Raw genomic sequence first — 18,029 nt, forward strand, 5'->3', positions numbered from 1 at the left:
TTAGTGTCAGCCCTTCAGGAGCTTTCCTCCAAGCTCAGCCATACTACTACCAGCTAAGCAGTGCCTCCTACTGGAAGGTCTGAGTGTTGGCCTAGTAGGGCCCCATTCTCCAAGTTAGTTTTAGTAATCCCAATCCCAACCTTTTTCTCTGCTTTCCCAGCCCTAATGGGTAGTAGATGTTCCCTTTAATTACTTCTTTTGTGATAAATTATTGCTCTCTTTTGCTTTCTCAGTTATGTGGTTAACAATTTCATACGTAGTTAACCATTTTTTATATTAAATTCCCTTTCAAATATCTGGCATGGTTTCTGTCTCCCAACTGGATCCTGAAGTAGTTTAGATTCTCTGCCAAAAGCTGCTCCTCCAACAGTGTTTTCTTCCTTAGTGAACGGCATCTGCAAACTTCTCTCTACCCCCTGCCCAGTGGCTCAAGCCAAATACATGGGCATCATTCTTAATTCTTTCTATTGTCTAAATTCCCACATGCAACCAGTGAACTACAAGTCTTGTTGATTTGGCTTCCTGGATATTTCTTATACCGGTCTGCTTTGCTCCGTCTCTATGTCTTCCACTGTAGATCAGCCACCATATTATAAGTGACTGACTCCCCACATTTCTATAGTCCCTCAATCTGTTCTCCCACTACGGCTCTAGAGATGTCTCAAATGCATTTTTCCAGTCACATACTTTCTGAAACATTCCAAATTCTTAACATAATTTACAAGTCCTTCTGTGAGTTAACGTCTGCCTCTGCAATTCATTTTGAAATATGTTCCTTGTGCCTTTGTCAGTTTTTGAAAGTGCCATGCTTTCTTTGCATTCTTGGTACAAACTGTTCCTTCTGTTTAGAAATCTCCCTTTTTTCCTGATAACAACTCCATAGCCTTTACATGTTGTATAAATATCATTTCTGGCATTTCTGACCTCCCGGACCAAATTACACTCCCCTATTTGTTTCTATAGATCATCGAACATCTACTTTTCCACTATAGCATTCATTAAACTTGTAAGTAACTCTTCAAGAACTGTCTTCTTTTCAAGATGGTAAGGCTCATAAATGCAGGGGCTGTGTTTGTCTTGCCCAGCATAATATCTTTGAAAACTACTCTTTTCTCTGGCATAGTAACTATTCAACAAATTTGCTGAGTTTGGTTGCTTTCTGTTTTGTGCATTCATCATAAGGCCTCTGAACGGTCTCAGAAGACACGTTTCCTCAGATGCACCAGAATCCCTCCTGGCTGGCTGACTGCTAGGCTCTTACAGTGAAGGCCTCTTTGGTTTGCTCCTCTCGCATCTGCTGACACCGATTCTCTTTGGGTTCTTACAGCGAATGGAGGAGACTGAGTGGGGAATAGATTGATCGGGATCTACTACCTTGAGCTGAAATGGAGACTCAATGTTACTCGCTCCTGTGTGGTCAGAGGGCCCTGTGGTATCACATAAGCCTCCTGAGTTTAGGGGTCCAGGTGTATCTCGGCGCCGCTTCATTTGAACTCCAGGAGCCAGTGAAGAAGTGTTCCTCTGCTTCTGACGACCAATATGCTATTCCTCCCCATAAAACATCAAAGTGCTATATTCTCTGTAGTTTATTGAAATATAGACATTTTTTCTTAAGTGATAAAAGTTGGGGAAAGAGTTGAGAGGTGAACTAAAACACTTATGATGGAAGGGCTTTTAAAAAACTAGAATAACCAGTAATGAAGAAGCAGATAATAAAAATAGAATATGGAAATGGGCATGATAAGAAGACCCATAAAAGCATGTGACTACAGTCTGCTGAAAAAGAAGCAGACCTGAGGGAATAGGTGAAAAAACCCATATTTGGTTTTGGTTACACTTCCAGAGAGAGAGAGAGAGAGCGAGAACTGCATTTATTTTAAAAAGAAAACAAAGAATAAAACAGCCTGAAGAACTTTCCTTTTATCTTCTAAACAGACATGCCCCAAGACGGACCTTTGCTTTGAGAAGAATATATCTTTTTCATTCAGCTGGGAGTTTTACCTTTTGGATTTTATTCCACACACGTTCTTTATCATTTCTTCTTCCTTCAAGGGTGTCCATAGCATCTGCCATTAGTGACTGCAGCTGTGGCACCAAGATAAAAATTATCAGTGTGGCATTCACACAGAAATAACTTCTCTGAACACACAGATTAAAACCTAATTAAAAAATCATTTGTACGCTGATGATTTTATTACTCATCTTTCCGGCAATGAACATTGCTACCTCATCTTTGCTTCAGTCATTACAGAGTATTATTGCAGATATAAAGTACTGAAACAATGAAAAGATTCTTCTTGAAAATTTGTAGGAAACATATAGGTTTTAATGCAGTAAGTGTTGACGCTTTGTACAAACAGATTTGGGCTGTAAAGAATGAAGGCGGTAGTTAATTCTCTCAGGAAATGGCATGTAGTACATGAACGCACTTTAGTATTTGCTCCTGAGGCTAATGTATCATAACTTTAGGCATCATGCAAAAGCTCACCAGAGGACAATTCTAAAATTGTGCTGTTTTATTGCCTCTTCAAGGAGCTGGCTCACTTAAATTCTTTTACTATTCTTTTCTTCTCTAAAACTTCAAAATAACCACGTTGTCTTTTTAGGTTCCATTCAAAGGCAAGTTTTCAAAATTCCACCCTTTTCCCAAACTGCCGCACTCCAATAGAGAACAGTCCCCCCCCCCACCGCCCCGCCCCCCACGCTGCCTGGGTAGCTGCAGAGCAGCGGAGGAGCCGCATGAAGCCATGTGACAGTGAAAGCTAAAAAAAGAAAGTTCTCTAAAAAAAGAACAAATGCCCGCTCGTTCACTGTGGCTTCAAACAGTTTGAACCCTGAGATAATCTTTCGGAACTTCAGGCCCGGCGGAGCTGCGGCAGAAGGGCAGAGCAGAGACACTGCGACCCTCCCACGGAGCGTCACCGGTGGTGCGGCACCATCAAAGACACTCCCAAGATTTGTTGTCTCCGTGAGCCCATGCTTTGAAGGTCAAAGTGGAATCTATTATTTACAGGGATGAGACCTTGCACGATACATGATTTTGAAACATTGGGCCTGCACACTTACATTCATATACAGTAAAATTTTTTCCTAGTAGGCAAATAAGTTATGAAAATATCCCATTAGATCCTGTTTTCCAAGGTTTTTTGAGATAGTGGAATATTGCACTAATGTGTTAGTAAGGGATGTCAATAATGCTAGTTTGCCACCCTTTGTGTATATTTTGAAATGTAAGTCTTTTCAGAAAAGCGAAGCTGCAGGCATGTGGTTAAGAACACCGAAGTGCAGAAGACTCCTCTGTGTTTTTCATTTAAGTCTTGCATGTGCTTTTCAGGAAGACAGGATCAACATGGTGCCAGCTTCTTAAATTAACATTTTCTTTGCTTCCTCTTATCTCCCAGGAGCATTAATCATCTAAAATTGGCTGTAACACACACTCTGAAAGCTCCATACTGCACTCCTGAATGCCGCAGGAATGGTAGGATAAACACAGCCTATTAGAAGGCGTTCCACCACACACAACTGTAAAGGTTTTGAAAGTATCACTGCCAGTTTTGACTTAGTAATTCCTTGACTAACAGACTTCCTCCCCCTCCCACTCCCCCTCCAGTTTCAATCTTTAGTGAGCATGGTTTTCTTATGTGGCTAGTCAGACCATTTCACCCACATACTTTGAACATAAGGATTTAACAGGTTCAGATGAACACTATATAGGTTGGTGGTGCATTTCTTGATTAGTTTGTTATAACTTTAAAAACTCAGAGAGGCAGGATTCCTTTAGTTGTCTGAATATTATGGGTGGTCACTTTGGGCTGTTTCCACCCTTGCTATGTGAATTCGATTCAGGTCTACTACTCACTTTAGCTCCCTGCAACTAAAGCCTTAAAGCCAAGAGCCCTTCCCTGTAAAACATTAAGATCTCCATATAGGGTACAGCTTACTTTTCCTCGAACAGCCAGCAAACTGTTTACTGATTGCTTTTCAAACAAGGTGCTGTCGTTTCTATGATTAATTATGGTTATAATATATAGATCTGTTTGAAGATTTGAGAGATTCTTTCAACTAGTTTTTGACTGCCTCGGTGTTTTCTAAGTGGCCAACTCAGTTCAAAAACACAGCCATGCGACTGACTTTATTTTCCCCTCCAATAAAATAATCGTCACACCTAAATGTACTAGTGTGTGTGTATCTGCACTGCCAGCGTCTCTAAAGACTACTTTGTAGGGTCGGTGCTCTGCACGGCAATGGCTCTTGTGTACTCTCAGTTTTCTGTAGAAGAGAATCATATGGTAACATACCTTGGAGTGTAAGAAGCAATTTATTAAAATTTAACTTCACTTAAAATAAAAAGCCTGGCACACGATACAAGTAATCAAACCTTTAACCACATGTTTACGCATCACACAATTCTTGCTATTAAAAAACTGGAAGTGAGTGAATGTGAGCAAATAAAAAAAGACACACTTACCTTTCTACATTTTCCAGTGTCTTCATTAAAATGAGAGTCGGGGAGTTTGCCCTCAGACTACATCTATTATGACAGACTTGTTTCAGACCGTATCACTTTTCCTGTTGACTCAGGGGGAAAAACAAACCCTTACCAATTCCTCCTCCCGTTGACTGATGTCCTGGAGGTAGGGAATGGTTGCAAGCTCCGCCATTGCTTGACTGATCACCTGGGACTGCTCCTTCACTCTCTGCAGCTGGCTGAGGAAGCTGGCGTATTGCAACTTCTCCATCACGCCTGAGCATGCGGGGAAGTTCCCCTGGTCTCCCAGTAGAAGAAAATGTTTTAGAACAAAACCACAGAAATAGAGCTTTCTCTGGGGGTTGAAGTCAGGGTTTGTTATCATATGTTTATATCTTTTGATATATTTACATCTAGTACAAACAAATGTTTCCTTCTACAATCTTAGAGAATTACCTGTACCCTTCCTTCAAAGGGCTGACTGTATATAAAAGGGAGCACTTTGCAGGACGGATCTGCAGGTGGCGCTGCGCGGGGAAGTCCTGCTGAAGGGAGAAGCGGGCACTGAAACTGAACCTGTGCTCCGCCTTCTCAGTGGCGATCCCAGAAAGCTGTGTCTGTTTAGACCGGCGGAACTTGATCTTCGACACCGAGGTATCATAAGAGCCAAGAGTTGCCCACTACCTTGTTTATATAAAAGAATATTTTTATGCAAGTTGAATCCTGGAAAATGGTATGCATGTTGAATTCTGTTTACCCCTATGGCTTCCATTAAACTTCAGCTCTGCTTTCATCTTTAGTTCTCCTTGTATGGCCTCAGACTCCCGCTCCTCTTCTCGTGGAACTGATAGGAACAGTAATTCAATGATAGCTCTTATTTTGACTCCTAGGGCCTACCCAGCAACTGACATGATGCATCTTGAAATAGACTATTGTCCACATTTGTAAGCAGCACAAACCCCCATGAATATATTGGTACTTTGGGCTTTCCCAAAACGGGGCGTTTTATAATAAGGGTGCACACTTAGGTTTTTGCTATTGCCAGCCATGAGAGAGGAGGTATAGCCTTCACTGAATAGTTTAATATAAATTGTAATGAGTGATAAGAGAGGTAAAGTTTATGTTAAAATTTCTATATTTTTATTTAGAACAAGTATTTCTGATATAAAGGGGCCTATAATGGGTTAAAAGAAAATCTTGAGTTTCTACTGTGTGGAGGGAGAGGAGAATTGGAAGTCACAGCAAGACTTAGTTTGGCAATTGCATGCACTTCCTGGTGCTCAGAGGAGGAAGGCTGGGGGCCAGCATACAAGTGGCAGGGCTCCTCCTGGACCCCCTGCACCAGGGTCACTGGGCTTGCTGGTTAACCAGGCCTTACTCAGTGAATCGTTATCTTGATATGTGTCTCTCTCTATATGGATTTTAGCTAGGTAACCTCTCCCCCTGCAAATATTCAGGTATCTCAAACAGAACTTGAAGAACAAACTACTACTTTAAATCTTAGTATCTGAGCAAGAACTATTTTAGTTTTGAGCATGTAAGGGGGTGCCCTAAAAACCCAGAATTTATTTATAAAAAATTGTGTATTTATTCTTACATGTTTAAACTTCAGTCACCTTCAAAGTACTTTCCATTTGATGCAATACACCTATTGAGACTTTTTTTTCCACTGCTCAAACAGTTTTTGAATTTGTCAATTTTAGTGCCTTTTAGCGTTTCTGCTGGTTTTTGTTTCACCTCTTCCACATCAGCAAAATGTTTCCCTTTGAGGACTTTTTTCATCCAGGAAACAAAAGAAAAAAGTTGCTCAGGGCAAAAGTGGGTGAATAGAAGGTGGGGTGTGGGGGTCATGTCATTTCTTCTGGCAAAAACTGCTGAACACAGTATGGTGTGGGCTGGTGCACTCCTAAATCACCCATCATGAAATGGGCAAGCATTGAGAGACTGTTCAAAAAAATTCACTGAGGCCAAACACAGCCTCTCACAATAATGCCAGCTGGTACACTGATACAGATGGGTTCCTAGAACACTCACCTAGAAGGGGAAGCCTGTACTACAAGGGATCTGTACTCCAGAAAATAATTCCAGTTTCTTTGGGTGACCCTTTGTATTTGTAAAATAGATTTCCCCCAGAAATTAGAGAAAGCAGACATATTTTTTCTTTCTTAAAATATATCTTCCAAAGAGAAAAAGTATTAATCACTAGCATTACTAAACAGCATCTGAATTTCATCTTGAATTTAGAAACCAGTTCTTCCTGAAATATTAAACTCATATATTAATTGACAACAACTTTTAGAAGTTGGTACTTTCCTAGAATCTTACTAATAAAGGAAGGTTGACCACCACAGCACTGTATTTGCTGTATTTCTTCGTAACACCCATCTATGCCATTCGATTAACGTCCTTCTATCCCTGCCATGTCCTTTCAGATTAATCATTTATCTAAAAATCTATAAACTGATAGGAGAAATGATTGCAAATTGTGTGTTTGGGATCCCTTCTCTGAACTGACAAAATAGCTACCCTACCCATTTAGTTTAAACATGTAGCTAAACAGTGGGATTCTGCCAAATAGAGGAAAGCAAGTAGCAGGAGGAACCATTTTCTTTCTTTAAGAAGAAAAATTACTTTCTTTGTCTTTTTTAAAATATGAGCACTGGGGCTAGTTGCAGGAAAATGGTGTAGTGACTCAACTCCAAAGAGCAGAAACAATAGCAGCCTGCTTGGGAACACAATCTATCAGTGTAATTTTCCAAAACATTAAGAGAATAAAAATAGGGGGAGGCAACGGTGCTTTGTTAGCTTGATTGTTGGGTACATAAGCAGACAGGAAGTGCTCCATACAAATAAAATACTAGGAAAAGAATATAGCTGGCTGCTAATTTCTCTCTCCTCCCCAGACAAGTGGGGTTTTGGTTATCGGGAAACTGCAGATGAATATTTTACCTATAAAAGATAGGGGTCTTTGAGAGATGAAGTGAAAAGAAATAAAAATTAAGATAATGCCAGCAGGAATGTTTTAATGCTGTTGTTTTAAGAAAATGAAGGAAATGATGGAAAATGAAGGAATTACCTTAAACATCTAATGCTAGCAAGGATGAGATCTAAAGGGAAGCAGCATTCCCAGTGGGACTTCTGGAGTGACAGAAGGGCCCCTTAGCTGCCGGAGGGAGTGTAATAAAGTGGCGATCACTGAGGCTCACACAGGTACAGTGAAGGTTGAGCAAACCGCACGGTCAAATGAAAGTTTTAGGTAGAATTGCCTAGGTTTAATAGCAGGTATGGATAAATGTTTGGCAAATAAGTGGCACTGTGTATACTAGTGCTGAAAAGCACAGCCCAAACATTTGGACTACACAAAACATAGAGAAACATCAATTCCATGTAATACAACATATAGAAACATTAATTGCAAAAAAGGAGGTAGGAAGCACATATTATCGTTCACTTCAAATGTGCATATGTAAACATTTTTAATGCTTCACTTGGAAGAAATTAAAAGTAAAATTAATGAGGCATTAAAATTATGGTTAGTTAAGTCATTTTTTGGGCAAGTCAGCCTGTGAAGGAGGTTTCATGCATGGCAAGATATTTTATTATTTTAACTCTTTAACATTTAACTCAGGTAGCACTGTACAGAAGGTTTGAAACTGACAGCAACTGATAAAGTTAAGGAATGAAAAAGCAGGGTTACATCTGACAGCATGTAAAATAATTAGGACAAAGATCTAGAGAAGGAAAAATACCATTGAAGTAGAGTTACCGGTTGAATGGTGTTGATGTTCAGTGGGGTTAAAAGCCACCAGAGAGGCAGGTAGTAGAATATTTTAGATTATAACCCTTAAAATATCAGAATCATTCTGCTTTGGCCATGTGTTGTGTGCCTAGCAAAGCAAACTATAAATATAAGGACACTCATGCCGGTGTGTAAGGAGAATCATTGCCTGAAACATAGAGACCTCCCTCATTCCAGAATGTCCTTTGTTTCCTTCGCCAACTGTGTCTACCTCCTCACCGCAAGGGGTGAAAATTCGCAGTCCCTGGGGAGCCCCGCTGTGGGCAGCAGATCTACGCCATGGCTGGAGATGACAGATCTAATCTGCCTTTATCACGCAAAGCACAAAGGTACCTGAACTCTGTGGCACTGGGAACACTGGCGAGTTAGAAAAAAATCGAAATCCACAGGACACTTGCACCATCTTCATTTTGGAAGAACATGAAATTTCAAAGTACACAGTTTGTATAAAGCAAAAGGAAGGTCTATAAAACAGTCCTTTTGTCAAAGCTAACGGAAATCAATACAAATAATTAAAACTTCTAAAATTTATAAGACTTTACCAAGTAGCTTCGACATGGATAATGTACTTTTGATCTCACAACAGCTCTGTGAGGTGGGCCTGGTAGGTACCAGTTTATTTTCTAACTGGGAAAAAAATAGCTCAGAGATTAAGCGACTTGCCCTGGGGTTACACAGCCAGAGCACAGCGTTGGACTAAAGTCTTCATCCACAGGTGCACCAAGTAGGGTAGCAGCTAATAAGGAGAATGTAATGCCTAAGCATTTGAGTGGATGGCATTTGATATCTGACAGTAAAAAACAGACCTCAGGGGATGTTAAAGACTCTGTGGAGAGCTGCTTGGGTGACAGTTAATGACACCATGTAGAAATAATTTCTACTCACCAACTCATTACTTGCTTCATTAAACTAGGTTACCTTTGCAGCCAATTTTATTCAGTCCTGCTTCATGAAGCTGTAGTTGGCCATATAATAAGAAATCTAGAGGCTGATATTTGGGTATATTTGTGGTCCCTGAGGACCTTTGGGGTTACTCACTTAAATTCTATTAAAGCTTTTTGAGATAATCTTTCAAAAACTATCATTTTCCATAGAAACAAACATGGGAAAGTAGGAATTCCTTGCAGCTAGCAATGTGGTGCTGACTCATTTTAAAGAAGATTGAGTTATTAATTAGATGCTAATTTCATTATAGACACATAAAATACATGCATATATAAACTTCCAAATAGCTAGAATGTCCTTTTCAAGGTGAGAAGAAAATGAGTTAAGAAAATTTAAGAAGTGCATAATGCTTAGATAGGCCCATTCACAACGGAGGCAGCATTCACAGCACACCGGGAGGCCTGAGCTGGCCAGAGATGACCCGGGGCACAGACAGGTCACCTCCACAGCGTTCAGCACCCTGGCTCTGCTAGGCTAACCGCATGTGGACAAGGCGAAATAATGCTACATGGTGATTGCTCTTGTTAACAACCCTTTCATTGCTTGCAAGGGCCTGATGATGACAATGATGATGTGTGTGGGTCTCTAATTAGGGTGGAGAGGTTGGTAAGCGCGTGTGTGTAAATGTGTTGGAGAATTTATAGCTTTTCTAAACTGTTGAATAGATGTGAAGTTGTTTACGATGGCCCCTTTGGCTCCCCCTTGTAAGAACATCAAATCAATGATGTAATACAAAATTCACAAAAGTAAAATTATTTAAAACTTCCAGTTTACAGGTCTTTTGAAAAATATAGTAGTTTCCCCCTATCCTTGGGAAGATAAGTTCCAAGACCCACAGTGGGTGCCTGAAAGCACATCGATAGTATTGAACCCTATATATATAAACTCTTTTTTTCCTATACATATATGCCTCTGATAGAAGTTAATTTATGAATTAGGCACAGTAAGAGACTAATAACAACTAATAATAAAATAGAACAATTATAACAATATACTGTAATAAAAATTATGTGAATGTGGTCTCTCTCTCTCTCTCAAAATATCTTACAGCCCTGCACTCACCCTTCCTGTGATGAATGACGTTAGAGGATCCAATGCCTATGTGAGGAGAGCAAGGGAGGCGCTCAGAACGGCGTGCAACTGAAAACTTATGAATTGTTTATTTCCGGAATGTTCCATTTAATATTTTCCAATTGCGGTTTACCCAAGATAACTGAAACAGTGGAAAGTGAACCTTGGATGCGTAGGTGGGTGGGCGGAACTACCTTATTACAAAAAAGAAACCTGCAGACTTTATAGCCTGTTAATGAGTAGTTCCTTTTATAGCTTATATTTTGTAAAATAGCACAGCTATTTTTTCAGGTCTTCCTTTTGGCTTTGTAAGGCTGAAATGCTAAAGAACACATTTTTCTTGGGCCGGAGAAGAGGATTAGATAATTTACATGATGGGTATACAAAGAACAACTGGCAACATTTAAAGAGCACTGATTGTGTCAGTGTGATGTGCTGGTACTAGCTGAATTCTTGTCTAGGTAACAAGATGGCTCTATGCAATCGCCCAATGTATGATATAGGGACAGCACTGTGCTAAAATTTTGTTATGGAGTTGAAATGAGAAATTCACTGCAACCTTAAATTCAATATCAGAAAGCACAAGAAAAGACTTTAAAAAAGTACTACTTAATAAATGCTTGAAATTGCAAAGCATTGCATTTAAAATATTTTTAAATATAAAAGGAATAAAATCATTAACTAAACTTTGGTTGATTTTGCAAATGAGATTTACTGTGAAAGTTTCTAAATTCTTTTAATACTTGCAACATTTGCACTATAAACTTTCTATAATTCTAGAATTGTTTAATACTTGCACATTGAATAAATATAAAACACTCATATACCTACATGCAATTGAGTGCTTCTAATAAAATCCAATATTGGCAAGATTCGCTTCCCCATGGTTTCCATCTGTCTCACTGTGTCTTCTCTGGTAAGCAGACCGAAGGGAGTTTTATGTTCTAAAAATTGTAATGATAAACTTTTACACTACTTTTTTCCAGACTTCCATTTCAAAATGCTTTCTTTAGCAAGCTATAAACAGATATCTCAATGTTAGCAGATATGAAATCTTTAGTCTAGAAACCTGTCCCAGCCCTAGACCACACACGTGCATAACAATGAAAGATCATGAGGAGACAGGCGGAGGAGCAGCACCCTTTAGAGGAGATCACTTATTCATTTTGCTGTTTCCTGATTGAGAAATCTGAGACAGCCTGTAACAATTCACTTCTCTCTGCAAAGAATGTTTTTCCTGAGTTGTGAAAAAATGTTGTCAAAATGTGTCTGATTCTTGTTTTTTTCCCTCTCAGGTATTATTCAAGTGTGCCGATCCCACGGACTTTGAATGCAGCTCGAGTTGAGATAAGCCTCAGAAGATACAGTGCCAGACAAAACACAAATCCTTAATTATGTGGGTAGAGCTGAAGGAATAAATTCAACGTGGTCATGCATTCAGCCCACAAGTTTGACTTCAATACTCTGTGAATATTTTCTTGATTTTTTTTAAAAGTTTCAGCTTGCATTACTGAACACCACTTAATTATAATACTCTTCAGGAGATCTAAACTCTTGGTTAATTATGTAAGAAAGAAGTGGAACAGATATTAATACAATAGCAGATCATTCAAGTGATTTAAGGTGGTTTCATTCCATAAAATAGTTCTGCTGCATAATTGTCTTCCACATTTGCTAAGTGAAGATGATAAAATTTGTATTCTTTAAATGTCCTATGAAGAGACGGCCACTGTGTGGGCGGGTGAGATGGCTGAGTGAGCAAGGTCAGCGCTCTAGGATTGTTTGGTCTTGGGGGAAAGCTTTCCTGGAGCCAAAATTCCAGATATTGTTAACTAACACACAGAGAAGATTGAAAGGAGTTAATTATAACCCAACAAACATTTCTGGGGTCCCGTGCCCTACTATATGCTAGGCCTTACGATGAGTAAGACTTGAATAATGTACAACTCTTGTCTTACAACTATTGAAAGGTAATAAGTCCAGGTGATTTACCTGTAAATGTTGGCAGCTTCCTACTTGATACTTTTTCCAAAAATTTCCCATCTTCTTTGTTTTTGAACCCAAGAGTCAAGAGATATTGTTGGGGAGAAAAAGATGACCAGTCAACTGTCTGAGGCAACACGTGGTGTCCTTGAAGATCTGAAATACAACAGAAAGAGAACTAAAGACTTCATCATGTTATTATTGTTTTCAGGGTATTTTTCCTAGATTTCAGAAGTTGTACTTGGAAAAAAATAAGTACAAACATTAAAGATACAAAATAAATGGATGCATCAAAAAGTCAAATAGCTGACATATCAAGAGTTTATTTCATTATTTATATATTTTCTGAAAATATAAACATACACAAGCATAGAAGCGGTCCTCTTTCCCCACATTCAAAATAGGAAATTTAGGACCAGCTTACCGCCTTCATATTTTTCTCTGTGACTCTTTTCAAGAGAATTTGATTTTTCTGTTCATGGTTTGAAATGTAAGGAAATAATGTCATATAAAAGGAAAGAGAGAAATTACCAAGTGAGAATTAAAATACAAAGCTAATGAATTTAGTTGCCATCCAACCTAGTTGCAGAAAGAAATTTGGAATGGTTACTGTACGGACTTTGTAACTCGACTGGGCAGGAATTCAAGAATCATGAAAACGGCTCTAAAACAAACTCAGTTCCTAATGACCATAAAGGCTAGTATTTACTGAGTACTTATTTTACCTTCTTTTGTTCTAAGTACTTTGTGTGCATTGTCTTTTTAAATCTTGATATGTTTACAAAATTGGTGACATTGTCCCCATTTTACAAATAGGGAGTTGAGATACACAGGTAGCAAGTGATTTGCCTAAGAACACAGCAAGTAAGTGGACAAAGCAGGATTCCATACTCCAGAAATACAGGCCTAGCCCCTGCACTCTGCTTTGGGCTTGCTTGGCTCTGGATTACTTTTGGGGCTGGGACAAACATCAGCCACAGGGTCTTGGAACACAGATTCACTTAATTCATTTCCATTATGAGTAATAAGGCTTTGGTTCATTGTAAAGGACTTGTCAAATGAAGGATGATGAAGAGAGAGGTTAATGAGCCCTCCTACTTAACACTGCCAGAAAGGGGAAAATATGAAATTCCAAAAATCCTTGAATTATACTTTAGTTAAATGTCAATTTTTAATGTCAAATCAGAGCTCAAATGGTAATGGTTCACATAAGAGACTTCACTATTTGTCAGCTACATTTCTTTAAAAAAATAGACACAGTAAACCAGGTATTTTTATTTACCCTCTCCACCCACCCTTCTTTGGCTGTAGAACCCTTTGTTCCAACTAAAATTTACTGAGAAGCCTGATATCTAAAGCCAGTAAGTTTAGAGCTGTTCCCTGGTTATACTGTGCTCTTTCATCCGGTTTTGCTCCCTAACTTAGAAGGCCCCAGGACCTCCTGGCCATGCTGCTGATGTCTGCGGTGTCCTATGGGGAGGTCGTTGGCTTCTTGTGTAACTCTGAATGTCCAGAGGGTCCCTGATTGGGTGTGGATTTATGGGTATTCTGGTTTCCTGGAGTATATCTGGCTTGTTGACATAGAAGTCTCTGTATCTCAGATACCCTGAAGTCTCCCTTTAGTACAAGAAAGGAATTCAGGTGAGACAGGACACTTCCAAGACTTTTAGGCTTACACTGAAGTGATCCTGGAGGCCTCAGAGTCTAGAGGTTCAGAAGAGACTAGTACGTATTGTGCAAGGGCTGGCGTTTGTAGTAGGCTGCAGGAAGCATCTTGAGATTTGGCATTTTCTGGTGCAGTTCTATTGCCACAAACATCCAGATGTTTGAGAGCTCTATGATATAAATAACATAAAGACTTTGAGGGGTTGACATCTTTTTGCTCATAAATATTTGGTGGATAAACAGGAGACCAATACTAATAGTGACAGTGATTAAATCAGCAAGTGAAACTAATGTTAGCATTATAGCTAATTTATTATAAAATATGCTTGCAAATATAGAAGTATTTTCTGTTTATTTGGACCCCATATGTTTCATCCTATGAGTGTTTAATTTATTACTAACCCCCAGTTTTAAAATGTGAGAGGTCCCTACATACATTCTGTTAAATTTAGAAGAAAATATTTTTGAAGTATCATTCTTATTCCATTTGTATGCAGAGTAAATTGCAATTGTGTGAATATTTAGCCTAGCAGGTGGTCTATGACCCAAAATGACGAAACACTTACCAGATGTTGAATCTCATGTAACATTAATTTAAGTGCTAATTGTTCTCAATTTTATGCTCATAAACCTCTACCTATGTCCGAAAAGCCCTGTGCCTCCGAGGGATATGAAAGTTAACCAGATTATATTGTCCTTTGGTAGGAAAAGTTGAATTGATTAAAAATGTCTTCTTTGCTCCTGTCATGCCAGAAGGAAACTTTGGACAAATAAATCCTTGAATGCATTCTTTACAACTTACCACAATTGGAGGTGAAATGTAGATGACTATGACCCAACGTATTATTAAAAAAGTCAATTTGCAGGTATGATGCAGTTCTAAATTTTTACCATGAGGGAAGCAAATGCTTTAAAAAATAATATCAAAGATATATTATGCAGGTTAAATTTCTTACAGAAACATAATATTTCAAGTTTTTTCTAAATGCAAGATGTCCAACTCCTGCAAAAGGAGATAAAGTATCTTTTTTTGTTAAAACCTTTCAATGTACCACAGAAAGCTGAAACTGACCAGCTTTCAGGTCCCCAAGTCATGCATGCTCTTTGACCTTCTGCATTGTTGTGGTCTTCTTCCCTAAAGTCACTTCCTTCAAGTTCAGTGACAATCTTTTCTCTTTCTCTCCGTCTGTCTCTGTTTCTCTGCCTCGTGTCCCTGCCTTCATCTCTCCATCTGTCTCTTCTCTGTCCCCCTACCCCTTTCCTACACACACACACACTCACACACTGGCTTCTGTCTCTCCCTTTCCTGCCCTGCCTTCTCCCTCAGGCTCTTCCAAGCAGTCTCTAGCTTACTGATGTGTTCTGGACACACACACTCTTGGGGGATTTCTCTTTCTGTGGCGTTAGCTTTACTTTTAACCAAACAGTCGGGGATCAAAGCTATAGTCTCATCTGAAAATTGTCACTGAATTTCAACACAGCATTTCCAAATGCCAACTGGGACGTTCCTATTTGCAAAATAACACTCAAACACAGCAAAAATACTCCTTAAAATTGATTTTTAAAATCTTCACGATCCCCCTCTTTCCTGCTTTTCACCAGTACGTTGTAAGGATAGCTATTACTCACCCCAATTATTCTGCCTGAAAAGTTTGAAGCTGTTGATGACTTCTCCCCCTCTATTTTCTAACATTTAGTGAGACTCAAAAACTAATAAACATGCCCATTGTAATGCATCTCATATTAACCCCTTTCTTTGCATAATCATTACCCACCCTGGTCACATTTTTGAACATGTAACATCTGGTTTACAGAAGTTTCCTCCTCAGCCTCACTGCCACCTGTGTTCATTTCATGCCAATATATTTCCACACTGCAACTCAATGAGTAGTTCCAGAACATTGCCTTTGTCATTGTCACATCCATCCTCAGGAACTTCAGGGACGTCTTTCCTGATAGTCAAGGCTCTCAGCTGTGAGCATCTGTTTCACAACCTATAGCTAATTCCCAGGTTTTCTCCAGTATAAACCTTATCACCTGCGTTGCTGATGTCACTAAGTTGTACTGGCTGGTGCTTATTCTGCTTCAGAACTTTTGTGCGTTTTTCCACTCAGGAACACTTACATTTTCTCCCCATTTTTTCCTTTATTCAATAGATCAACCATCCTTCTAGATATACATAATTTAAATCCCATCCTGTCTGTGGATGGTTTGTTGAATATTTCATTATGCCCTTTAAACTCTTAAAGAACATCTAAACCATTAAACAAGGGTGTCCAAACTTTTTGCGTCTCTGTGCTACACTGGAAGAAGAGTTGTCTTGGGCCATACATGAACTACATTGGGACATGAAATCACACACACAAAAAATCTCACAATGTTTTATGTAAATTTACAGTTTTGTGTTGGGCCGCAGGTGGGACACCCCTGCGTAGAGTGACTTTCCTAATGTTTCATGGGGCTATGTCTTCCCAACAAGTTTTAATCCTCTCGAAGATCACATCTTCGAGTTATGTTTATGCCCCAAGAACTTGGTGCTCAATCAATATTTGAATTAAATATAAAAATAAGCCTTTCCAAGTCCTAAATTTTTAATGTTCCAAATAAAAATAGAATTTCAAAAAATCAAAACTAAGGAAATGTTCAGAGCTTCTGAGGTGTGACTTATTTCTTTGTACCTAGTTAGAAGAGGATATCCCAGCCTTTTTTCTTCATCTTAGCAAAATCTTAAGTGATTTCTGTTTAACATATGAAGAATGAATGAGGCAAAATAATTTGTAACCGATAACTTGATGGAGTAGATATGCAAATGAACAGAGCTGCTTTGCCTGAATGGAGAAATTAGTTTCAGATTCAGGTTGTACCCTTGCTGCAGCTTATTCTCTGGGAAATATGGACTCTTAGTCACAAAAAGCTGGAAAAATAGAGAGAGTCTGGTGTAGTGAAAAACTCTCGGTGGCATCAGAAAAGCATCTGCAAAAACATGAAGTATTAATTGTAGATCAGCAGACTTATCTCTATATAGGAAGGGTAGCTTATTTGTTGTGAAGTTAAATACACGTGAAATAAAATTTGCCCTCTCCAGAAGTACAAAACATAGATGCCATCATCACTGGCATTTTCTGTTAGACACATCATAACCACATCCAGCAGGTTGTAAATGAACTTTACAAAGCAATTTAAAAAAAATCATCGCAGAGATTTTAAAATTCTATTAGAAAAATGCAAATTTGTTAATGTTTTACCATCACCTTTCTCTCAGTTTCACTTCCTTTTCATTTCCTGGTGTTTATGTCATTTTCCTGCCCTTTGTCCATAACAAAATGTCCTGACATTCTGAGTTAAAGCAAACTCTCATTTTTAAAGGCCCGATTGCTCAATGTGGGATGGGACCATGTCAGTTTTATACGGCTTCTTTTTTACTGGTCAGTTTCAGGGTTTAGCTTCTACAGTGACTTCATAATAACGATACTTTGTCATTTCTTCTTTCCAAATCATTTCCTGAGTTTTCTCTTGTACTCCTTTTAATGCCAATACTTCTGTCTTAGAAGTTACTCACAAATTCACATCGGCAAGAAAATAGTGAAGGGGACCACCTTTGCAGCCCAGTAATCATCATTGCCCCACCCTGTAAACAATGAACAGTTTGTACTTTTAAAGCATATTTTGATTTTTGCATTCGATATGTGAGAACACTATGTATAACCAATTTTTGAATAAAAAATTCTATTTTCCCTTGGGCATTCATTGTAAATGTAGAATTATACATGCAAGTGGAAAGAGTTGGTTTTTGTTACTAACGTTCTTAATTTTCACTTTGGGCTGCTGGTCTACTTGTCCAAAACTAGTTTTTGTATATTTCTCTTATAACACACATTTCAACTTTGAAAAACAAATAATTCCCACAGGACTTCTTTCATAGTTCATTTCCACTTCACTTTAAATTCTTATTGATTCCAAAGTTTGATGTTTAATCTGTTATACTGTATTTATTCTGGGGAAGTTCCTTAATTCCATTAGCACCATAGTAGATTTGAGATAATACAAACATTAAAGATACTACTCTTCCCTTCAATGTTTATTGGACTCACAACCAGG

General features: G+C 38.7%; 1 protein-coding gene across 1 annotated transcript in view; it reads right to left on the bottom strand.

The window, feature by feature from the left end:
* Positions 1–18,029, bottom strand: part of SPATA16 (spermatogenesis associated 16) — a 183,180-nt gene that overhangs the window by 20,089 nt on the left and 145,062 nt on the right. Inside the window, exons 6-9 of the mRNA XM_071220230.1 lie at positions 12,276–12,422; positions 11,115–11,227; positions 4,602–4,766; positions 2,002–2,085 (exon numbers count right to left, since the gene is read on the bottom strand). Coding sequence (XP_071076331.1) covers positions 2,002–2,085; positions 4,602–4,766; positions 11,115–11,227; positions 12,276–12,422 — 509 coding nt within the window. The remainder of the gene's footprint in view (positions 1–2,001; positions 2,086–4,601; positions 4,767–11,114; positions 11,228–12,275; positions 12,423–18,029) is intronic.

Source organism: Desmodus rotundus, chromosome 2 (assembly GCF_022682495.2).
Source record: "Desmodus rotundus isolate HL8 chromosome 2, HLdesRot8A.1, whole genome shotgun sequence".
Taxonomy (NCBI): Eukaryota; Metazoa; Chordata; class Mammalia; order Chiroptera; family Phyllostomidae; genus Desmodus; species Desmodus rotundus.